The sequence below is a fragment of the Schistocerca cancellata genome, chromosome 1 (assembly GCF_023864275.1).
Source record: "Schistocerca cancellata isolate TAMUIC-IGC-003103 chromosome 1, iqSchCanc2.1, whole genome shotgun sequence".
In the NCBI taxonomy this organism is placed as follows: Eukaryota; Metazoa; Arthropoda; class Insecta; order Orthoptera; family Acrididae; genus Schistocerca; species Schistocerca cancellata.
This window is the reverse complement of record NC_064626.1, coordinates 645,215,270-645,241,785: the sequence shown is the minus strand read 5'-3', so window position 1 is coordinate 645,241,785 and position 26,516 is coordinate 645,215,270. Positions and strand designations below refer to the sequence as shown.

General features: G+C 38.1%; 1 protein-coding gene across 3 annotated transcripts in view; it reads left to right on the top strand.

Moving 5' to 3' along the window:
• Nucleotides 1–26,516, top strand: part of LOC126183396 (leukocyte tyrosine kinase receptor) — a 974,779-nt gene that overhangs the window by 768,073 nt on the left and 180,190 nt on the right. For all 3 annotated transcript variants that reach the window (XM_049925358.1, XM_049925343.1, XM_049925351.1), the window contains exon 21: nt 539–729. In XM_049925358.1, the coding sequence (XP_049781315.1) occupies nt 539–729 (191 nt within the window). The remainder of the gene's footprint in view (nt 1–538; nt 730–26,516) is intronic.

Below are 26,516 nucleotides of genomic sequence, written 5' to 3'. Positions count from 1 at the left end.
AACTGGATACCGTGATTCCAAATCATTGTGCAACTGATACGTATGAAAGTGTGGCACAAAAGCGTTATTCAGTTGGTGCCACGCTTTCATTTTAATCAGTTGCATAATGATTGGGATTCACAGTATCCAGTTTTATGCTGCTATGCGATAAGCTCATTGATTTAAAAAAAAAAAAAGTATGAGGCCTGAAGATGGCAAAATGAATTGCTGAAACTGGTTGCGTTTGAAATAAAATAAAATAACCTAAAGTATACAGCTGTTGGTAAAGCTTATTGAATTGAAAAGTATGAACGAGCCGATGTCTCCTGGCCATAATAGACTGACAGAGACTAACTGCATGTTGTCTTACAGTAAACATTCAGTTTGAAGATCAAAGCTATTTTCTAAATGAGCATATATTGGAAATATGAATTCCAGATTCTTGTACTTCTAAATATTTATGGTGACTTATTTATGTGCAAAAGAAGTTGTGATTGTTTTAGCATTTCATTTAATTATATCATAATTTGGATATCCAAAAGTGGAAACTCATTTTCAGGAACGCCCTTCTCCATTAACAATGAAGGATCTTCTGTCCTGTGCAATAGATGTAGCTAAAGGCTGTAAATATATGGAAGACCTTAGATTCATACACCGAGATATTGCAGCAAGAAACTGTCTATTAACAACAAAAGGACCTGGAAGGGTTGTAAAAATAGCAGACTTTGGAATGGCAAGAGATATTTACAGGTAATTTTGTCATTTCATGTGATGTAAAGTGTTTTCATCTGTTTGCTCTTCACATTGCAGCATGGTTTTATAGAATGCATGTAGATAACCATGACGTCTTTGTAAATTGTGTGAGGTTGTTTGTGCCTTGTATACTTTCAGTTACCATAGTATAAATAAATTTTCATTTTATGTAGTGGTATATTGTGGAAATCACTGTCAGTCCTTCTTCTTTTAAAAGTGGGTATTTCTCTCTCCATATTTCCTAAATGAAGGACTATTATTCATTATGTTCTATTCATTCCCATGTTGTTCACTCAGACTTTTGTAGGAATAAACAAATAAAATCTATTGACTTCCAATTCCTTTTGTTAGTTGACCAACTCCTTATTTTGTGAACACTGAAATCTTGTTTCCAAACACAGTGTTATTACGGCAGACGTAAGTATTGATATTTTGCCAATCTCTTGTGATTATTAATTTACATGCAGAGAAGAGTCAAATGTTTGCAACAATTGATATGGTAACAGAAAACCATCATGAAATACAAGTAGTGATTAGAAGGAAAGGTAATCACTTGTCATATGGATGAAGTGTTGGAAAGTAGATAGTAAATTCTCTGTCTGTCTCAGATATGGCCTTGATAACAATCAAATTTGGTTTTTGTTATCCTGGTATGTATTGCACAATAACATAAGTCAAGGGTCAGCTTTATACAGAGAAGGTTTTTTTTTACATGTCTTTGAATTATAGTCATGCTGTATGTTTTGTTCAAATCAATGAATTAGTTATGCTATCATAAAATTGTACCTTTTCGGTAGTGGAAAACCAGGCAGTGTTGCTAAAACTTAAAAAGGAGTCTGATCATTTTCAGCTATTAAAAGGGCATGTGTGAACTACTTTGATCTGGATACTCTGAAGACTAATGCTTTATCACTAGGAAGCTGGGAGATATCTAATATCACCTCTTTCATGTGCCAATGCCAGTCTCGTCTTATCGTAACACCAGACCTCCCAAAGGAGACAGTACAAAAAGGGGAGAAATATTCCGAAAGTTGATATACATATAAGCACTAATTTATTTGGCACAACTAATCTTTCCAAAATCTAAAGTTATTACAGTATACTTATTTGGCATTTTAAAAATGGTATCATAATTGAGACTACCATGCTAGGTTGTGAGCTGTCTGTTTCTGGTTCAAATATTATCAAAAACAATGCTCACGCCACTATAGTCAGTAAACAGAGAGTTGTTATGCCTTCATCAGTTTATTCTCTCATTGAAATGTGCCCACACACATATTTAGATGAAAGCCCATTTTACCCTTCTGTTTATTTCTCTTTCTGTCCCTCCACTTGTCTTCTTCAACCATCCTAAACACAAAACTCGTAAATGGGTTTATGACCTCATTGATAATTTGTACTTTTCCAATGTTTTCATTACACATTGTATTAGTCTTATTGCAACTGATTTTGGGCCAGTTTTTAAACTTACTCTATTAAGTTTCTCCATTTGTGGTTGAAGTTCATCTGCAGTAGCAGCAAACAATACTTTTACATTTATATCCATTCTCTTCAAACTGTTGTGAAATGCATAGCAGAAGATACGTCCCATTCTGCCCTGTATTAGAGTTTCTTCCCATTCAAGTTTCATATGGAATGTAGGAAGAGTGGCTGGTTTAGTACCTCTGTGTGTGCTGTAATTAGTGTAATCTAGTCTACATGGTATCTAGGGATATGCACAAGTATTTTGTAAGCCAATTCCTTTGTAGACAGTCTGCATTTTCCTATATCCTACCAATGAACCAAAGTCTGCCACCTTCTTTATTTTCCGATGAGTCTATATGATCATTCTATTTGATTTCCCCATGAACTGCTACACCATCTGTTTGTATGAGTTGTCTGATACCAGTAGAGATACATTGCTGTTTTACTCATAGGATACTACTTTACTGCATTTTTTTTTTTTTTTTTGCATGAAATTTTTAAATTTCTGATCATTAAACACAAGTCGTGCTTGGATCATTTAGAAACTACATCAATCTCTGTCTATATTTGTGCTCTTCCTGCCCCCACCCTCTCCACCTCTCCAGAATAGTACCTTGTTATAGGTAACTGCATTATGGACACAAATTCTGTGGTTACTGTTAATAGTGTTTACCAGGTGATTCGTATACAACATGAACAGCAAGGATCCCGACACATTTCCTTGCACTACACCTGAACTGACTTCTACATGTGTCAATGACATGCCATCTAAAATGTCATGTCTCATACTCCTTACAAAGAAAGCCTCAACCCAATCAAAGAAATCTGTATACCCTCAATGATTGTATGTTTGTAAATAAGTATTGATGTGATACTCAGTCAAATGTGTCTTATGGAAGTCAAGAAATAATACATCCACTTGATTACTTTTATCCATGGCCTTCAAGAAACTGTGAGCGAAAAGCACATGTTAGATATCACTTTACTGATATTTTGACAGTCCATGCTGGTGGGCGTGGAAGAAGTTTGAGAAACCTCATCAAGTTTGAGCTCATAACATTGTCTTTGTTTTTACTCTATATAGACAGAGCACAAAAATATTTCCCTGGTCTTACATAAAAGTATAAATCAATGGTGTCAGCTATTTTCATTATTAACAGGAACATTTCCTCCTAATAGCAGTGGATCATCTCTGACTAAGTGATGTATTGCTACTGGAATAACTTCTTTAGCACCAAATAAGTAGCAGCAGTATCTGATTAAATGTTTATAATTGGGTAATGCACTTTAAATAATTAACTGTGAAAATATACATCACATACTCCTAACTACTTGTGCTTTGTTCCTTACTAGGGTACTAGTTGGGGATTAACAGGGCATGCATGTTCCACAACATTTGGGAACACTGCAGTTTTCAACTCCATGTGGATTCAGTGCTGCTCCAGTACCTGCAAATTTACATAACTGTTCTGTAGTGTCTGATGTGAAGTTTATCTTTTACATACAAGTTTGTTAATGTGGTTACAGTTTAACCATAAATGTTGTTGTGCTAAACCACACTATCATTTGTACAATCTGCTGTGGGGTTTCCATATTATTTGTCTGGTCTGTGATAACTTCCTCTGCTGATATGAACTGGGAGATCAAGAGAAGTTTGAGCAGGTCTTTTATTTTGAGTAAGTGATACTGCAAGGTAAGATAAAGAGGCTTGGGCAGAAACAAATCTTCAGATATATTCAGAGAAATGAGAGGAATCAGTTGTAAAGTGAGACTTACTCCTATTTGATTGCAGAATCAGTGAAGGATATGCAGTGCAGTGCATACCTTCTTACCTCCATCATAAGATATTGCAATGTTTCAAGGACAAAATTTCTGTTTGTATATTATATTAATCTGGTAATTGTGGTTTTCATGCCAGTGGGCATTGAATTAATAAGTTATAGTTATTGAACAAGAGTTTTATATGAGTGATTAGGGATAAGATAACAGGTCTTGTGTGCAATATATACCACAACCTAGAATTCCCATTTATAAATTGTGTTCTGGGATAAATTTGTTGTTTATAGATGGAATAGAAAATTGTTCTTCACCTTTATATTGCATGAAACAGAGTATCCTCCAACAAGCCTATTTGGACCCATACATCAAATTTAACTTCGCCAAGTAAAAGCATATCAGTATCTATTTCATGTATAAAGTTCTGTTGTAAAGCTTATAATAAATGAGAAAGTTGTGAAATGTCCAACTCTGATGACAGAGTGGACTATTTTCTGTTTGAGGTGCATATAAATTATTGTTGGTTATAGTCTCACAGTAAAAAGAAAAATAGAGCACATATGACTATAACTGAGGTTTATATTATTCAAAATGGTAAAACGTTTATTTAAGTTGTCACCATTGACAGACTTTGACAAATAATTTACATTTACTATTTTATTTATCTTTTCATTTGCTTCTGTAAATGATAAGTTATAATGATGATTTCCCTTTAAGTTTTTCAGCTGACACATAAGAGTCTTCTTATCTCCTGCCTGACTGTAACTTGGTTCTGAGGAATAAGAGAAAGGGGAAGTATCCATTTGGCAGGGTTTGTTTGTTTGTTTTGTTACTGCTAATTTCTTGCAGTCACAGGATGTGTGTGTGTGTGTGTGTGTATGTATGTATGTGTGTGGGGGGGCGCGCACATGTGCATCACCTTGGTTGCAGTTAATTGGTCATCTATTCAACCTGAATAACTCTATCTGAAATAAAAAACAAATTTCAGGACTAGTTCCTGGGAGAAAACTATTGTTTCCATTCTTTCTTTGCCTATTTTATTTTGTTTTTGTTCTGTCAGTGTTTCTGCATTTTCGTATATTATTCTGTTATTTACTGCTGTTACTTTATTATTTTTATCATCAAACTCTGTTAAATCATAATGTCACTTTCATAAATCTTCTTTACGCATTTCCTTGTTCTCTTTCAAGAATTTGGTTTGTAGTAAAATACATGTCTAGCCATTTCATAGGGCATTTGGGGAAAATTGATGAGTGATAGAAAACAAAATCATCTGAACTTTGTCCAAGTCCATGCTATGTTAATGAATACAAGAAAACAGGATGTTGGAGGTGAATAATTTAGTTTTTTATCACTAATAAATGAAATTATATTAAAAGCTAAGCAAAAATCATGGAGCTGCATTAAAATGAGACAAAAGTAGTAAGTAATTAATTTAATTAATGTAGTCATTTTATATCAATATGGTGAATCACAATCATTAGATCCATGACCCACCAGTTTAATTTACTTATCCTGTTGAAAATGAATACACCTAGATTTCACCTATTTAATTTAACTGCCATCAAGCCTACTGTTATTTCTTGTCTTTTCCCATGAAGAAGAGTAGCATCTAAAAACCATCTAGCCTACTGTTCTTTTTTCAATTTTCCTAAGGGTATGAGTAGCTTCTAAAATGGAAGAACTGCTCAATAGTTGTTTCTACAAGAAGATTAACTGTATAAACTTTGATGTCCCATTAGACCCACCATTTACAAACAACCAATCATTTACAAACATTCGAGACATCATTAGGGATTCTGAAATGCAGTCCATAGCTTTCCTGCAAAACATTACATACATGTGTATTAAATAAAGCTCCATTCTGAATGTAAGCCTTGATTCTTTCTCATTCTTTACTTGTTAGTTGCCATACAAGCTTGCTGCTACACATATGTGAATGTTTCCTGTGACAACCCTGCAGAAATTATATGTCCTTATTAATATCTAGATATTGGACAATACATTGCTGCTTTTATGAATTGCTTCAGTTGAGAATTCATTACTTTTTACTTGGTAAAAAATAACTGTAATTATACATATCCACCTCTTCCTTAAAGCATCAAGTGTCGATTTTCTGAACCGAGTTTCACACTATACACCTACTGCTAGTGAAAGGTGGTTCTTAGTATCAGAGTGTGTCTGAGCATCAAGTTGAAATTATAGTGATGAGTATTTGTTTTTCAACATGGCTCTTCTCCTTTCCAAACTTTCAAACCCAACACCCATGTAATATCCATCAAAGTTGAACTTCTTATTATCTTATTTTAGTTCTCCAATTATTGCAGCTTGATTTTTTATCATTTTCAATAGTAAAATTCCCCTTTAATCATATGATTTATTGTTTATTATTTTCTAGCTTTTACTGAATGAAATAATTCTTCTATTTCCAAATACCATTGAATTTTTGGTTTGTATATGTGAGTACAATTATCTGGTTTGAGCAGTAGCTAAGTTCATACTATATCTAAATTTTACAAGACTTTCACTCATTTATTCTTCATTAACATCGTTATTTTGCATGTTAATTGAAGTGCATGGGGATGGAGTACTTGAGGCCCTTCTTGACGCTCTGTACAGTGTTGATAGCCCCAACCAGAATGTACTGTGACATAGGAACCTGTGCTGTGGAGCTCATCCACCACACACCACACAAGGAGTACCTCAAACAAAATAATAAAAATGCAGATCAAATATTTGAGCATCTATGTATAAATAACAACTTTATGCATCTCTCCTGCCCAATTTTTGTATTATTAAAATTATAATAAAATTAGTTGTACATATGTTTGCTCATTTATAAGTGATAGGTTGGATAGATAGGTAAATTTCTGTGTTCTGGCACTGACAGGCTAATTGGGTCCAACCAACTGCCACGTCATCTTCCAGAGGCATCATCAGAAGCAACATGGAGGCACATGTGGTCAGCACATCATTCTCCTGATTGTTGTCAGGTTTCTTGATCTACAAACCACTACTAATCATTTAAGTAGATCCTCAGTTGGCCTCATAAGGCATAGGGCACTCCATACCAGTCCTCACACCAAGGAAAAATCTGTGGCAGTACTGAGAATTGAATTCAGATGCCCCACATGGCAGTCAGCTGCTATGACCACTTAACTATGGAGGTGGACCTACAGATGTCAAAGGTACAGAAATTCTTGCATCTAGACTCATGGTCTAGGGGTAGTGTATCTGACTAGCAATCAAAACTTCATGGGTCCTGAGTGGGAACCCAGTTAGTGCTTAAATTTTGAATAAAAATCATTGGCAATGGCAGCCAAAGATTTCTCACATAAAAGTCACCCTCATTCTGCCAACAGCCATGTCAAAGAGGGCAGAGGAGCGGTCAGAGGTTCAGGGCACTCTCTTACCCTTGGGGTGATAAATTGTACCTAAAAGGTGGAAGAATCAACTATCATTAACAGCATGAGGATATAGAAGGCAATGGAAACCACTGCATTAATGACAAATTGTGTATCCACAAGACATATGGCCTGTGGTTGAAAAAATGTCATGGTGATCCCTTGATTCTCAAAAGATCTGGATCTCCTAGAGGGGATTGCCAAGGGAGATGTGACTACAAGAAAAAGATAGAATAACCAACAGTGGGGTAACATTCTATGAATCAGAATGTGGAGTGTGAAAAACTTGAATGCAAGAAAGCTATAAAATCTGAACAAAGGCTCAATCTAGTATAGTGGACGCCAGGGAAGTGAAATGGAAAGAAGATAAGTACTTGTGGTCAGATGAATATAAGGTAATATCAACAGCAGCAGAAAATATTATAGTGGGAGTAGGATTAGTTATGAATAGGGAAGAGGGCAGAGAGAGCTACTGTGACAATTTCACTGATAGGCTCTCTCTCATCAGATCTGACAGCAAACCAATGCTGACAGTGACACTTCAGGTAGGTATATGTGCCGATGTCACAAACAGAAGATGGAGAGATAAAGTATATGACGATACTGAATGGGAAACTCAGTATGTAAAGGGAGATGAAATCTAATAATCATGGGGGAGTGGAATGCAGTTGTAGGGGAAGGAATAGAAGAAAGATTTACATGAGAATATGATCAAGGCCAGGGGTCTGCAAATATTTTAGCCTAAGTGCCACACTGACTCATCCACTAAGTCCTAGGGGTCAAGAACTGGATATAATCTAAGTTTTCTTGAGACCTGATACCTTAGGACTGCTCGGAACTCCTTGATACAATCCAGAAGTTTTTGTGAAGCTTACCACTGCTGCCCATCTTTACGAGCAGGCACTGAGTGGCACTACAGTCATCATTATGCAGTAAACCACTTTTTGCTTGACCTTGAACTGTGGCCTTATTTAATTTCGTATGCATTGCTGCAAATAAATACTCCTTGTGGAGCTCATTACACTGAACTTTCACAAAATCTTTTTATTTCTGTGCATCTTTAAAACATCACAGCAAATGGTTAGATCATAACACGAGAAGCATATGGTATCAGCACTTAATTATATCTTCCCACCACAAAATTCCTCACCACGTGGCAGCAATAGTGGTTCTTTGAAACAGCAAAGCTTCCATCCACAAATCAGGACAGTTTGAGAAAGCACCGCTTGGCAAAACTTGGCATGCCCTTTTCTCACACGATATACTACGAACTATGGATGAAGGGCAAAAGGCAGATTTCCAAAAGCAATTTGACATGGTACCCCATTGCAGGCTGTTAATAAATGTATGAGCATATACAATAGGTTCCCAGGTATGTGAGTGGCTTTGAAGACTTCTTAAGTAATAGACTCCAGTATTTTGTCCTCTGTGGCAAGTGTTCATCAAAGACCAGGGTATTGTCAGGAGTGGTCCAGGAAGTGTGATAGGACTGCTGTTACTCTCTATATACATAAATGATCAGTAAGGTATCATGTTGAGCGACTGTAGGAGGATACAAGATGACTTCACAAAATGTCTAGTTGATGTGATGAATGGTAGCTAGCTCTAAATGTAGAATAATGTAAGTTAATTCATATGAGTGAGTAAAACAAACCTGTAAAGTTGAAATCCATCATTAGTTGTGTTCCGCTTGACACAGTGATGTTTATCTGGGCATAATGTTGTAAAGCAGTATGAAATGGAATGAGAATGTAAGGATTGTAGAAAGGAAGGCAAATGGTCAGCTTTGGTTTATTGGGAGAATTTTGGAAAAAGGGTGGTTCATCTGTAAAGTAGACTGCATGTAGAACACTAATGCAACCTATTCTTGAGTATTGCTCAAGTTTTTGTGTTCCACATCAGACCTGATTAAAAGAAGACATCAAAGCAATTCAGAGTCAGGCTGCTAGATTTGTTACCTGTATGTTTGAACAGCATGCTTGTATTACAGAGATGCTTCAGGAACCCAAATGGGAATCACTGGATGGAAGGTGACATTCTTTCTGAGAAATGCTAGTGAGAAAATTTAGAGAAATGGCATTTGAAGCTGACTGCAAAATGATTCTACTGCTGCCAACATACATTTCACCTAAAGACCTGAAAGATAGATAAGACAAATTGGTGCTCATATGGAGGCTTACAGACAGTTGTTTCTCCCTCTCTCTCTTTGCAAACAGAATAGAAAAGGAAATGATTAGTAATGGTACAGGGTACCATCCACCTCACACTTTATGGTGGCTTGCAGAGTATATATGTAGATGTAGATTTTGTTCCATGCAGTCACCAATGGCATGGTGCAAGAAAAGTTTGACAGACTATAGCTCATCATACCATCATACTGTAGAGTTGAATTATGCACAAATTGTCATTTCATGACTAGCTGCACTTAATGTATTGTTATGACTACTTCAAACAATGCTAAATGTATAACACTGAAACTACAGTTTTTTAGGAAAGATGCAATGTATTTAAATGAATATTTATCTTAGAGGTAAATCCACTGAATTTTTGTACTCAGAACCCTTGCTTTTCATATTATTAATTGGCATCATTTTGATACACAATTACATCCCTTTTTTGTGTATTTCAGTAAATATGGAAAAGAAATGGAAGCTAGATAGTGAGTGCAGAAATTTTAAAGAACAATGAGGACATCAGTAGTTTGCGATTGGGTTGAGTAATAATATGATGAGAATAATTTGAAATGAAACAATATCAGTTCTCAAAGAAAACAATATAAAACATCATTTAGAGACCAAACGTTCTAAGAATTATTCCAAATTTACCAGAAGCCAACAGTTACAACATGGAAAACCATTTCCTGATGGCAAATTGATAAATGATGGTACAATTGCAGCAGTTGAAGAAGAGTGTCCAGAAAAAGCTAATTTATTTCAGAACATTTGGTTGTCAGCAAACACTGTAGCTTGAAGAGTAAATGATATTGCTGAAATATATTGACTGAATTGTCTGAGAAGACTTGACACTTAGAGTGGTTACCTTTGGCTCTGTATGAGTCAGCAGGTGTTTTGCAAACCGCACAGGTACGCGAAAGAACTTGCCCCCCTTCTAACAGCCGTGTACCGCAAGTCTCTAGAGGAACGGAAGGTTCCAAATGATTGGAAAAGAGCACAGGTAGTCCCAGTCTTCAAGAAGGGTCGTCGAGCAGATGCGCAAAACTATAGACCTATCTCTCTGACGTCGATCTGTTGTAGAATTTTAGAACATGTCTTTTGCTCGAGTATCATGTCGTTTTTGGAAACTCAGAATCTACTATGTAGGAATCAACATGGATTCCGGAAACAGCGATCGTGTGAAACCCAACTCGCTTTATTTGTTCATGAGACCCAGAAAATATTAGATACAGGCTCCCAGGTAGATGCCATTTTCCTTGACTTCCGGAAGGCGTTCGATACAGTTCCGCACTGTCGCCTGATAAACAAAGTAAGAGCCTACGGAATATCAGACCAGCTGTGTGGCTGGATTGAAGAGTTTTTAGCAAACAGAACACAGCATGTTGTTCTCAATGGAGAGACATCTACAGACGTTAAAGTAACCTCTGGCGTGCCACAGGGGAGTGTTATGGGACCATTGCTTTTCACAATATATATAAATGACCTAGTAGATAGTGTCGGAAGTTCCATGCGGCTTTTCGCGGATGATGCTGTAGTATACAGAGAAGTTGCAGCATTAGAAAATTGTAGCGAAATGCAGGAAGATCTGCAGCGGATAGGCACTTGGTGCAGGGAGTGGCAACTGACCCTTAACATAGACAAATGTAATGTATTGCGAATACATAGAAAGAAGGATCCTTTATTGTATGATTATATGATAGCGGAACAAACACTGGTAGCAGTTACTTCTGTAAAATATCTGGGAGTATGCGTGCGGAACGATTTGAAGTGGAATGATCATATAAAATTAATTGTTGGTAAGGCGGGTACCAGGTTGAGATTCATTGGGAGAGTCCTTAGAAAATGTAGTCCATCAACAAAGGAGGTGGCTTACAAAACACTCGTTCGACCTATACTTGAGTATTGCTCATCAGTGTGGGATCCGTACCAGATCGGGTTGACGGAGGAGATAGAGAAGATCCAAAGAAGAGCGGCGCGTTTCGTCACAGGGTTATTTGGTAACCGTGATAGCGTTACGGAGATGTTTAACAAACTCAAGTGGCAGACTCTGCAAGAGAGGCGCTCTGCATCGCGGTGTAGCTTGCTCGCCAGGTTTCGAGAGGGTGCGTTTCTGGATGAGGTATCGAATATATTGCTTCCCCCTACTTATACCTCCCGAGGAGATCACGAATGTAAAATTAGAGAGATTAGAGCGCGCACAGAGGCTTTCAGACAGTCGTTCTTCCCGCGAACCATACGCGACTGGAACAGGAAAGGGAGATAATGACAGTGGCACGTAAAGTGCCCTCCGCCACACACCGTTGGGTGGCTTGCGGAGTATAAATGTAGATGTAGATGTAGATGTTGTACACTGAGGTGACAAAAGTCATGGGACAGTGATATGTATATATACAGATTATGGTAGTATCACATATACAAGGCTAAAAAGGCAGTTCAGTAGTGGAGCTGTCATTTGTACTCAGGTGATTATGGCTCCCTGGCAGTACTTACCAGACTTTGAGTGTGGAACTAGCCACATGGGCCATTCCATTTCGGAAATCGTTAAGGAATTCATTAATCTGAGATCAACAGTATCTAGAGTGTGTCAAAATTACCAAGTTTCAGGCATTATCTCTCACCATGGACAATGTAATGGGTGATGGCTGTTACTTAGTGACTGAGAGCAGTGATGTTTGTGTAGGGTCATCAGTGCTAATAGACAAGCAACACTGCATGAAATAACCATAGAAATTGATGTGGGATCTGCAATGAAAGTATACATGAGGAGAGTGTGGCAAAATTTGGCATTAAGGGGTTAAGACAACCAAGGTGAGTGCCTTTGCTAACAGCATGACGCCTCCTGCAACACCTCTTCTGGTCTCATGATCGTACTGGGTGGATCCTGGACACCTGCTCAGGTGAGTGCCAATTTCATCTGGTAACAACACAGGTGGGCTTCGAGTGTGATGCAGACTCCATAAAGTCATGGACCCAAGTTGTCACTAAGGCAATGTGCAAGCTGGTAGTGGCTCCATAAAGTTGTGAGCTGTGTTTACAAAGAATGAACTGGACCCTTTGGTCCATCTGAACTGATCATTGATTGGAAGTGGTTACAGTTGGCTGCTTGGAGACTATTTGCAGCCATTCATGGACTTCGTGTTCCCAAACAACGATTAAATTTTTATGTGTGGCAATGCACCATGTCACCAGGCCGCAGTTGTTCATTATTGGTTTGAAGAAGATTCTGGACAATTCAATCGAATGATTTGGCCACCTAGATTACCCAACATGATTCCCATTGAACATTTATCGGACATAATGGAGAGGTCAGTTGGGGCACAAAATCTGCACCAGCAACATTTTCCCAATTACGGATAGCTATAGAGGCAGCATGGCTCAACATTTCTGCACAGGACTTCCAATGCTTTGCTGAGTCCATGCCATGTATAGTAATTGCACTGTGCCAGGCAAAAGGAGATCTAACATAAAATTAGGAGAAATCCAAGGACTTTTTGTCACCTCAGTGTGTGTGTGTGCAGTAAAGTTTCAGGAAATCTCATATAATGAATTGCATTAAAATATTCAGTTACATTATTTATGTCAGTTGACATGTGACTTAATTGGTCATAAAAAAAAATACCAATTCTTGAACATATTTTGTGTGATTCATTTGCAGTGTAAATTTTATGCTGTACAGTCTTACTTCACTTAATGAGCATAACTGATTACTGGATCTTACTTATAATTAACATTTATTAAGTGAAACACTTTTTTCTATAGGGATCCATGTAGAATAGGTCAATGCATCCCATTCCAAAAAAATGGGTACTCCAAACAGATTTATAGATCGCCAAAGTTAAGCACTGTTGGGCTGGTACTTGGATGGGTGACCATCTGGTGTGCCCAGCGCTGTTGGAAAGGGGGGTGCATTCAGCCCTTGTGTGGCAAACTTAGGAGCTACTTGATTGAGAAGTAGTGGCTTCTGTCTCATAAACTGACATATGGCCGGGAGAGCAGTCTGCTGACCTCATGCCCCTCCATATCCACATCCAGTGACGCCTGTGGGTTGAGCATGACACGGCAGCTGGTCGGTACCGTTGGGCCTTCATGGCCTTTTCGGGCGAAGTTTTTAGTTTTTTATGTCCTATTTTAGAAGAAAGTTATCAGAAGATATTTGTTGATGGTTGTGCTTTAAAATTTGTCGGAAAAGGGAAAAAAAGCAGTAACATTAATTAAACTTTTAGCTTGCTTACCTACTGCCTTACAGGCATCTTTAAGGTATTTGTGTTAGTTAACGATAACAAATCAGACTTGGAATTTATAAATAAGTACTACAAGGGAAAGAGTTGTGATGTGCCAGCAAAGAACAGACCTTGCAACATTGTTACAGAGGATTTGCAATATGATTGTGGATGCCTGAGCAGTAGTGCAACTGACAACATTTGTGCGATCAGTACAGGGTACTGAATACAGCATAGTCAGAGCTGTTTTATAGAGCAGTAGTGTGTAGGAGAATGTGTGACCTAGTGTTCATTTACATTAGTGGTTTGTGAACTGGTTATGAAAGACTCAAAAAAATAACGCTAAATAGACCCTTCGTGTGAAACATCATCCATTAAGCGAATCCGTTTCTTGGTTTCTTGCATTTTTTTTCTTCTCATTGTGTGAATCACTCATTATGGGAAATGCAGAGTAAGCAAAGTTTGACTGTAGTAAAAAAGAATGGTGGTGGGCAGATATCCTGCACCTCTGACCTGTTACCTTGGGCAAGACTGATGGTGATTGTCAGCAGTGTTGGCCCATGGGCTGTAGTTTGGAGATCCCTGATCTAGGCAGTAAGAAAGAGAGTGGAGGAAGGCTAACTGAATTCTGCAATAAATTTCAGTTAATAACAGCTATAATCTGTTCATCATAAGAATAAATCTGATCTAAACAAACACAAACACGATGATTGGTCATAAGCTGTAGCACAAGTACACTGGTGTTGTAACACTCTTGGAAGTAGGTCCTGCTTATGTATTAGATATCTTATTACTAAGTTACGTTAAATGAAACTTCAAGATATTCAAATGTACTAACAGTGACCAATGTTTTTCTCAATCATGATTTAACTATGTAGTTTTAATTTCAGAAGTCGTGTACAGTCACAGTCTCTGCACTGTTGTGCTCTGATTGTCACGCTGTTATTGCGCAGTATAAAAATGGCTGGGGTTGCCTTCTGTTCCATAGTGAAACACGAGTGTGGAACATGGTTAAAAAGTGCTGAGAAATAAGCTGTTCTTAATATTTTTCATAGATTCAAGGAGATAATCAACTTTGATGTTTTCCCAGTGTTGTATATAACGTGGTTGATAAGCAAACTAGCATGGAATGTGTAACACAGTTGGTAGCGATTATTCATGTGTTGGTTCAAATTTCCCACTTATAATTTTTTTTTTCCATTCATTTTGAAATGCCTACATCTCGTAATAATAAAGCTCATCATATTTTTTTTATAAATAATGCATGTCTTCTTGTTTTTAACTACATGTTGGACATGAAATTCCTGTTTCCGTTTCAAATACAAATTCTTAATTGTCGGTTTTTTTTGAAAGACTGTTTGTAAAAGGTATTTAAATTAAGGAAACATAACAATTTAATTTTAAGGCAAAAATAAACAACTAAATCCTCTTTATTTGGACTTGTCCATTGTTTTATATGACAGAGGCAGATAAGTATTGTAGAAGCATGAAAAACAATCATTTTCACAGTAAAATGCAGGATTTTTACATTTGCTTCTGTACCATTACAATATGAACCCAATAGAACTGATCTGGAGCCAAGCTGTGGAATTTGGCCCGAGAAGTAATAAGACTGTTATGCAGATATACTGGAACTAACACATGCAGCTTTATCACATGTCACTGCCAAATGCTGGCAGGATATAGAGCAGCTCGTAATAAAAGAAGAAGAGAAAATGCTGCTCCTGGTTGGCTTCGTGGATTCTGTTGTTGGTAGGCTCATTATCAATGTAGCAAGTGACACTTCCAGAACTAAAATGTATCTCTCGGATTTGGATAAGGAAGGAGCTAAGAGATTACCAGATGACTGACTGTAAGTAATAACTTCAGTGGCTTCAATATTTAACTATACGGTGAAATCCTTCAATACTCTCTTAATGTTGCACACAGCTTATTCAGAAAAATTACCCAGTGGTTAAGTCAGGAATTTTCATCATTCTCATTTTTAATTACAATAGTACATTAGCTAAAAATGATTACATGTTATGGTTTTTGTCTAGTCATCTAAGGAGCTTATTGTGGGATATTTGCAATGTATTATTTCATTCTGCTTAAAAATTAAATGATATTCGAAGCTGTGCTGCTCCTCTGCTGCTCATTTCTTTTACGTGTGAACTGCAGCTGGCCACATTATTGCAGGCTAGCTGTACCAGCTGACTGGGCAATGCTGTCCAGGTTAAATGTGCTGGTAAAGCCGTTGTCCAATATTATCGCTAAGTCAATGTGCATGTAACGCACAGCACAAAACGTACCCTTATTATTGTACATGACAGTTTGGCTGTAGTCCCGCATGACATGGAAATCCAATGAGGTTCCAACAAACACAGAAGAATCCTTAGTGCAATGTTTACATTAGGTTGATTCTTATGCTGAATGGATTATAGTACTCTGGCCAAGAATCACAATAGGAGGGGGTGGGGGTTATACTTGGAAAATACTCGGAGACAGGGAAAGACTCCAACAGCAGTTCATCATCGTCTAACAGAGATTGCCAAATCAGACTTTGGATTGTAAGGCATACATAGGAGCAGCATATGTAGACTCAAATCATAATTTAGTAATGATGAAGAGAAGACTGAAGTTTAAGAGAATCATATGAAGAATCAGTGTGGCAGGAAGTGAGATCCTGAAGTACTGAGGGATGATGAGATGCATTTGAAGTTTTCTAAGGGTGTGGCTACTGTGATAAGGAATATCACAGTAGCCAGTTCAGTTGAAGAGGCATGGGCATATCTAAAAAAGAGAAATCATACATTACTGGCCATTAAAATTGCTACACCAAGAAGAAATGCATATGATAAACGGGTATTCATTGGACAAATATATTATACTAGAACTGACATGTGATTACATCTTCATGCAATTTGGGTGCATAGATCCTGAAAAAATGGTTCCCAGAACAACCACCTCTGGCTGTAATAACGGCCTTGATACGCCTGGGCATTGAGTCAAACAGAGCTTGGATGGTGTGTACAGGTACAGCTCCCGATGCAGCTTCAACATGACACCACAGTTCATCAAGAGTAGTGGCTGGCGTATTGTGACGAGCCAGTTGCTCGGCCACCATTGACCAGACATTTTCAGTTGGTGAGAGATCTGGAGAATGTGCTGGCCAGGGCTGCAGTTGAACATTTTCTGTATCCAGAAAGGCCCGTACAGGACCAGCAACATGCAGTTGTGCATTATCCAACTGAAATGTAGGGTTTTGCAGGGATCGAATGAAGGGTAGAGTCATGGGTTGTAACACATCTGAAATGTAACGTTCACTGTTCAAAGTGCGTCAGTGTGAACAAGAGGTGACCAAGACGTATAACCAATGGCACCTCATACCATCACGCTGGGTGATACGCCAGTATGGCGATGATGAATACATGCTTCCAATGTGCATTCACCACGATGTCGCCAAACACCGATGCGACCATCATGATGCTGTAAACAAAACCTGGATTCATCCGAAAAAATGACGTTTTGCCATTTGTGCACCCAGGTTCCTCATTGAGTACACCATTGCAGGTGCTCCTGTCTGTGATGCAGCATCAAGGGTAACCGCAGCCATGGTCTCCAAGCTGATTGTCCATTCTGCTGCAAATTTCGTCGAACTGTTCGTGCAGATGGTTCTTGTCTTGCAAACGTCCCAATCTCTTGACTCAGGGATCGAGGCATGGCTGCATGGTTCATTACAGCCAAATAGATAAGATGACTGTCATCTCGACTGCTAGTGATACAAGGCCTTTGGGATCCAGCACGGCGTTCTGTATTACCCTCCTGAACCCACCAATTCCATATTCTGCTAACAGTCATTGGATCTTGACCAAAACAAGCAGAAATGTCCTGATACGATAAACCGAAATTGCGATAGGCTACAATCCGACCTTTATCAAAGTCAGAAACGTGATGGTATGCATTTCTCCTCCTTACACGGGACATCACAACAATGTTTCACCAGGCAACACTGGTCAACTGCTGTTTGTGTAGGAGAAATAAGTTGGAAACTTTCCTCGTGTCAGCACATTGTAGGTGTTGCCACCGGCGCCAACCTTGTATGAATGCTCTGAAAAGCTAATCATTTGCATATCACAGCATCTTCTTCCTGTTGGCTAAATTTCGCATTTGTAGCATGTCATCTTCGTGGTGTAGCACTTTTAAGGGCCAGTAGTGTAGATGTTGGACAGTCAAACATACTTGTAGATACAAGGAAAGTAACTGCGAAGAAACCTTGGGTGGCAGAAGAAATGAAAGGAGGCAGTACAAAAATACTCAAGGAAAGACAGGAAAACAGCAATATTCCTACTTTGATGTGCAGAGCAGCCAAGGCGAAATCACTACAGGAAAAATATGATGAAATCGAAAAAGAAATGATAGTTGGAGGGACTGACAAGCCATATAGACAAATCAAAAACAACCTTTGGTGAAGGGTGCTAATGTTAAGAGTGCAGTGGTAATTCCACTGTTAGCCACAGAGGAAAGAGCAGATAGGTGGAAAGAGTACATTGAAGGTTTCTGTGAGGGGAAGGACTTGTCTGATGACAGAAGAAGAAACTAGAATTCCATCAGAATTTCTTAAATCAGTGGGGAAAATGGCAACCAAACAGCTATTCAGGTTTCTGGTAGAATCTATGAGACTGGTGACTTGCCACCAGACTTTGAAAAAAATATCGTCTTCACAATTCTGAAGATAGCAAGGGCAGATAGGTGCAAAAACTATTGCATAGTCATCTCAACATCTCTTACATCCAAGCTGCTGACTAATATAAGATACTGAAGAATGAAAAGGAAACTTAGGTACCTGTTAGATGATGATCAGTTTGGCTTTAGGGAAGGCAAAGGCATCAGAGAGGCAGTTCTGACTTTGTGATTGATAACGGTAGCAAGACTGAACAAAAATTAAAATAAGCTCATAGGATTTCTCTGTCCAGAAAAAGTATTCAACAGGTTTTCAAAATTCTGAGAGAAAAAGGAGTAAGCTATAGGGAAAGACAGGTGATATACAATCTGTACAAGAACCAAGAGGGCACAATAAGATTGGAAAATCAAGAACAAAATGCTCATTTGAAAAGGGTATGAGACAGGGATGTAAATTTTCTCCTCTCCAGGGATGTAAATTTTCTCCCCTTTCAAACTATATGTGAAAGAAGCAATGATGGAAATAAAATGAAAGTTAAGAGTGGGATTAAAATTCAGGGCTAAAGGATATGAATGATAAGATTCACTTTGCTATCCTCAGTCGAAGGGAAGAAGAATTACAGGATCTGTTGGATGGAATGAATAGTCTTAGATTACAGAATGTGGATTGAATGTAAGCCAAAAAAAGGCAGGGGGGGGGGGGGGGCAAGCAATGGGGACAGTGAGAAAGATAACATAAAACTTGGTAGTCACGAAGTAGAATAACTTATGACAGAAGACGCAAGGAAGACTTGAGAAAGAATGTTGTGAGAACATACATTTAGAGCACAGCATTGCATGGTAGTGAATCATGGACAGTTGGAACAGTGTCCGAGATGTGGTGCCACAGAAGAATTTTGAAAATCAGGTGGATTGATGAGATAAGGAGTAAGGTTCTATGCAGAATTGGTGAAGAAAGGAACATTTGGAAACACTGACATAAAGAACAGACAGGATGATAAGACATGCATTGAAGCATGGTACTAGAGGGAACTGTAGAGCGAGACAGAGATTGGAATACATCCAACAACTAATTTAGGAAGTAGCACGCAAGTGCTACTCTGAAATGAAAAGGTCAATGCAGAGTGGCAGTCCCAACAAACCGATCAGAAGACTGATGGCAAAATAATGCATGTGAGAAAATTTCAAAACTTAATTGTGCCAACAGCAATTGAAGCTGGGCAGTGTCTGAGCACTGAAGCCAAAGCATGGCACAAAACTCTGGAAACACTGAGGGCCCTGGTCTGTTACTTGTAGAAGCTACTGTGAGTAGTAAAATGGGTCAGGGGAATACATAAGGAGTAAAATTTCATTGATTAATAATAAATACAAATAAGAAATGAATTGTGCCACAAATATCACTTTCATCCATACAATCAGGAAAACCCTCTAAATGTTGTGGTTTTCTAGTCTTCTTCGTAGTCATGCATTGATTTTTTTCTAAACTGGTAACTGCTTATGTATTTCTTGGTGTGCCATTCCACCTATTGTGGATATTTTTCTCTACAATATTCCACACAGAAGAGAAACCAAATCAGTGCTGGTAGATCATACACAGGCTCATATGGCCACCTATTAAGCAGAGGACAAAGAAAAAAAGTATTTAAAAAGGTAATAAAGTTTTACATAAAAGAGCACTGAAAAACATATTGTCCTGTGGGAAACAGTGTTAAAAAGTTTTCAGTTTAACTGGAACCCAAGATGTTATAACTATCATCAGTGATTTCATACCCATATATCCTTATTGATAAGCATACTATTTTAATTTTGCAGAAAATTAAAATGATTTTTCTTTTTAATGTCTTTCAACTGCAATAAGACCAAATTATTATTCATCATGTATGAATAATAGATGTCATGAAAACATAACTACGAACTGGGAGTCATTAGACAGTCTCTTATAACTAAATGAAAAGCTTGAGCTTTCATTTCAAAAGAAGATTTGTTTGGTATCCACGCTAGTGGGCACTGAAATGGACGCAGATGAACTGATGTGGGTGTTGCAGCAGATTAGAGTGGCAAGCTGTCAGAAAGCAGGCAGAACCACTGACCTAAGTGTATACTTGCCAACAGAGATGGTCCAGGCCCACCAATTCTTAAACATCAACCAACGGACCTGGCCTTCACATTGCACCTTGCAGTTGGTTCCATGTGATGGTTGTTCAATCATTCATGCTGGTAGTGTTTTGTGCCTTTCTCGATGGCTGTCTCTGCTTGATTCTCCCGGGACTCTCTGCTCCCTGTAGAATGACCCTGATGTCGAGTTCGTCTTCTTCTTCCAGGATTCAGCTCCCTGGCTTCCACATCCGAGCCACCACTGGCTAAATTAATTACAATTGTGCTAAGAGGAAAGTTTCGTGGCATTGAGATGCCCTTGCAGATACATTAGTGGTGGATGAGGAATTTCTTACAGATATGATGGTTTTATTTATTTTTTTCTTAGTGTTCATTTTTGGCCACCATGGACCCAGCATTTTTGCAGTGCTGGCAGGAGCAGTTGTGCCTTATAATCTTACCCTCCCACACATCACCATTAAATTTTTCTTAGTGTCTTCATTATTTTCAAAAGCTTCAAGAGGCGTAAGATACACAAAAGAAAAACTTTTTACTTATCTTCTTCATTTTTGTTGGCTCCAAGTCTTGCATCTAGGGGTACATTCTTGCAGCTGAAATTTTGATTTAACGTTGTGTGTTCCTGGCGACTAAATAACTGATGAAGATTTGCCTGTATATTACTTGAATTATATTCTTTGTCTCATTATTAAATATCACACTGTTTATACAATTTCCACTTAATATTCCAGATTACATTGTTAGTGTCAGTCACATAAATACGCCTGTCTCCATCAAAGGCATGACCACTACTATTATCATTCTGTGGTACTCACAATATTCCAAAGACTTGAATTGAAGAGTTTACAGAACAAAAGAATCTTCAAGTTATATCATTATTTTATAAATGAGTCCAGAAATAAATTTAATAATTCATATTAGATTGTGCAATTAATAATATGAATTTTAAATATGCCTGAAATTTCATAATTTCAAATGTTTCTAAAAGACGAGCAATTTTAACTGCACATATAGAGTACTAACAAATTAATTTCTTTTTACACATTTGAACCTGAAATATAATACATCATATACAAAATCATGAAATTCTTTCAGTGAAACAGCCAAGAATGTGTTCACCTATATGAAATTTGGGATTAATTCTGGTATCAGCTACTTCTATATTAAAAAAAGGTTATCTTAGAAAAAAGGTGTCCCATTACAACCTCCAGCAACAAAAGCTGCAGCATGAGCAGATGTAGAAGCTGCTCAAAAAGAATTCAGAATTGCTATGCTCTCATGCCACACTGGTGGCTGGCCAGGCACTTGCAGTGAAGCTGTCTTTCCCATTGCCCCCAACACCATTCGCCAGTTTCGGCGAGTCTACAGAAAGGTGGGGTAATACCCTGTGCCTGTTATTGGTGCACTGCTAGGTAAGGTGTATTGTTGATCCTGGTAATAATGTCACCTTGTTATTATCCAGCAGTGCAGGTTTGTATGAAATTGTGCCCTCCACTGACCCCATGAAACTTAACTTTGAGTAACTCTGTCAGATGCTCACTCAATATTTTGGAAATCAAACTCATGTGGTGGAAACATGGTTTCAGTTTAATCAGCACCACAAGCACACTGCAAAGTCTCTCATGCAAGTTTCGGTTTGAGTGTCCCTGATATGCTAACTCATATGGGGACTAGCTAATTAGAGATGTAATTGTCCATTTAATACCTGATACCATAATTCAAACTATGGCATTCCCCTTGTTCAATCCTTCTTTAGTCGAAGTTGTCCAGGACTGAATAACGTGAACTGAAATTAAGTAGGAGAGTTGTGGTACACAATTGCGTTTTTTGGCCACTTAGACTCACTCTCCTTCCGTACCTGTTTCTGTTTAATGGACAGGTTGGGGGTCCTGCCCCAGAGCCCATGTGGTGCAAATTGGACAGGACTGCCTGTACATAGATGCCTTTCATGGGCTGTGCTGAAAACTAGGCCATTTTGCTTCAGTTCAAGGCAGTCGGCAATCTACAGTACGGTTGTTGGAGACCCAGTGTTTTCCCTGGACTCAGAAGCTGTCTCCAATGCCTCCCGAGTAATGTCCCAGCATATTCTGCTAATGTTGTTCATGATATGAGTAACCTGATTGTTGATGAAATCTGTTTAGTGTTGTAATGAAGATTTGGACTCTTTACTATGATTGTATGGCCAGCTACCTCATAATACCTGGCATTGGGCAGAAAATTTCGGGGCCCATGTCTCCTTTAACCCACCAGCAATTCCTAAAGTTTGTCATCCCCATACCATTCCCTTTGTCAAATGCTGCACAGTCAAGTGCCAAGTCCAAACTGCAGCATTGGCAGTAAATAGGTGTCAATTTTCCTCTTTTGTCTAGACAATGGAGCATCCATGTGGTAATGACTGAGAAAAAAAATAGTGCTGTGTGCTTTTGCGAAGATTTTAAACAATCAGTCAACACACTATTTGTCACAGATTCATATCCCATTCCACATCCAGAGGAGTTGATGAAGTCCCTCAAACAGTGTTTGTGTTTCACTCCCTGTTTGGCTTCTTTTATGCTTGGTAAACAATTAATCCAGACCACGAACACTTCTCATTATGGCATAAGTCCTTTCCTGTCACATCAAAACCCTGGTGGCAGCAAGCAGTGCGTCACTTACATGTTAAAGACACTTTCAGCCCTGCATCATAACTTCATAACTATTTACAGCTCGAAAAGGAGGTGCTGGCTGTCACTTTTGTTATTAAAAAGTTTTTTTCAAATGAATCAGAGTTCGTACTCATCACCAACCGCAAACCACTGATACGATGTTGTTCAGTCCGCATTTGAAGCTACTTGATAGGACTCTCCACCTATTGCAGATGTGGGTTCTCTTTCTCAATAATTATTGCTATGACATTTGTTACCAGTCCATTCACCAGCATTCTAACACAGATGCATTATCGCAGTTGCTGGCAGGGCCAAACTGGAGTTCAATCAACAAGAGGCTCTACTTTTTGCAGTAAACGTTGCTAGATTTTCCTTTGATTGTATTGGAGGTCAAAATTACCACAATTGCTGACTCACTGTTCCAGATAATAGTATCCATAGCCCATAAGGGATGCCCAAAACACGCTCCTTCAGGAATGGATTCAGTGCAGCATGATGTGACATACTATGTGACTGCCTCATTGTTATTTTTTTTTTTTTTTTTTTTTTTTTTTTACATCCATACTCCGCAAGCCACCTGACGGTGTGTGGCGGAGGGTACTATTAATGGGGTTCTTATTCTTGTAACGGAGGAGCAAAGCTGTCGAGTGGTCATGGCATTGCATCCTCACATACTACAGTTGCTGCTTGTGATGCACTGCTGACTGTTTCTACTGGCCAGTGATCAATCACAACATTGAACATACTGTGCGGTCTTGACCAGTGCTCAGAATCAGGCCGTGACCCATGTCGATCCCAGAGCACCCTGGGGGCACAGTGCACATCAGTTTTGTGGGCTCTTTTTTAGGAAGAATTTTCTGTATGTTGCAAAACTACCCTCCACAATGTCGAGAGCACTACTCACACATTGTCAGTTGTTTTTGCTATCAGTAATTCACCTGGCTTCTAACTCAGAGGTGGAGTGCTTCATGTGAATGTTCAAGATCAAATCAAGAAGTCTGTCTCCGCCTCCTATCATGATGAATTGTGTCAGTAGTGTTAACTATATGATGAACTTTGTGTTGTCCTCCCACATTATTTCAGCTATAATGTCCTATGCATTGTCATGGTCCACAAACTGGCTGATGCACTGTCATGTAATTTGACATGATCTGTGACAGCAAGATTCTCCACTTACTGTGCAAACCATACAGAATTCATTATTATTATTTCTGTTGTAAGTGTACTGCAGTTTAAGAGAGTATTAAACTAGAGTTTCCAGTATGCCTAGGAGAAAAAAAAGATTATTGAGGAAAAGGACTAACCAAATAAACATATTGTAGATGCTTTTCAGTACTTCCATGTGCTTATTCCAGACGTTTTGTTAAGAGGAGTAACAGGTGTCAAACCAGTGATGACACTTAGTCAGTTAAAGTAAAAAGCATCTCATGTAACACTCTTAAACTACAGTACACTTAAGACCAAAAAATATAAATAATAATTGACAGATGTTGATAACAACTACTGTGGAATATGGCCATCCAAACAAACATATCACACAGAATTTGTGTCTGAAAATGATTAGATATGAAATAGCTGCATTAAGTGTTTAAGATTAGCAGAGGTAATCCCAAAACAGATTGTGGATATATCAATGGTCTCTGTATGTTAATAAGAAGTCTTTAAAAACATTTCAATTTCTACTTTAAAAAATGTCTCTGACAGCACTTACACATGTGAACAAGCAAACAAAAATTTGAACATTTCTAATATGTTAAAACTATGTGTCAGACTGGGACTGAGATCCTTGCCTTATAGTCAATGCCCCACCAGTACTATGCTGCCATCTCTGATATTTGTTAACTTACCTTGGGTTGATTAAAAATTTCAGTTCATGTCTTATTTCTTTTATATTCATGACGATCAGAAGTTTTCATTTTTACGTAATCAGTAGAGGTGCATACCACAATTAATTTAATGAAAGTGCAAAAATTTCTGGAGAAGTTTTGCTTTTTACTTTTACTTTACCACTGGGGATGTATACAGTCACTGACGGAATAAAATTTATGAAGAATTTGTCTCCTTGTACATAAATTTAAACTTGAAAAACCTCTAGTTGAATTTTTAACAGTTATGGAAAGGATAGATTGCTACTGACTGTAAAGCCCATGTGTGGCTCAGTGTGTCATTTTTATAGTGAGTAGTGTTATGTTCTCTCCATAATTGGTGATATTCCAATCTGGAGTTTCCTACTAGAACCTTTCAAATACAAAAATATAGCATTTTATTTCAGAACAGTGTAGCTCAATACAGCATCTTCTTGGTTCACTCTACAACGTAGAGAGCAGTCTTACATCATATTGATCCCTTTCTAAATGTACATTCAGGAACCTATAGTGGTTTTCTAAAACTTTCTTTTTCACTTTTGAGAACAGGAAGCTTACTTGGGAAAAAATGTATTGCAGTATCTTTCTCTTCACAGTCATAAAACATATTTTGCATATCAGCAAAATACTGGACAATAATTTATAACAGTGATGAAAAAATTATATTTTCATAATAATTGTTATGTATTTCTCAATGGAGCTAATTAATACGTCTCTATCCCTCCATTACAAACTCCTCCAGTGACACAAGAAAAAAATTAACAATAATTAAACAATCAACTGTATCCGTGCAGCACTTTGAAGCTTATCCTCTCAACATCTTTGGCTTGAGCAAAAGTGGCCATGGATGATCCCTAGTTGGCTATCAGTTTTACAGTACAGACAATATATGGCCAAATGTGACATTATATAAATATCTGTGTCAATAATTTTGCAACACTAAAAACTCTTGACATACTGGATTCTGCTGGTCATGGGTGGATATGTTCCACAACATCAAATTGTACCTGACATCACAATCATTGTCACACCCCATGTACACATTTACCTTCACATCTTGTGTGACAATTGCTTTAGGATGTCATGTATTGAGGAGAGGACCTACCAAATCATGTCTGACATTGATTGGGTTCTGATTTAACCATTTATGTTATTTATGGAGGGCAGGGTCATATCTGGCAGTAATCAAAGGTGCAGAGGTGGCTATATCCAGTGTACTGTTACCTGTGCTGCCATAAGAGAATTATGCATATTATTAAGAAATAGTTGAGTGGTAAGCAGAGCAATGATCATACCTAACTACTGAAAATTGTGTACCAGACCAGGATTCTTACCATGATCCTACCTATCCACAGACAATATGTTACCAGTTTTACTATCTGTAAATGCCTCATCAACCACTTGGAGTTTCAGCCTGCCATTTTCTTGCCTCCCTGTCAAATTACATACTATGTCCCTCACT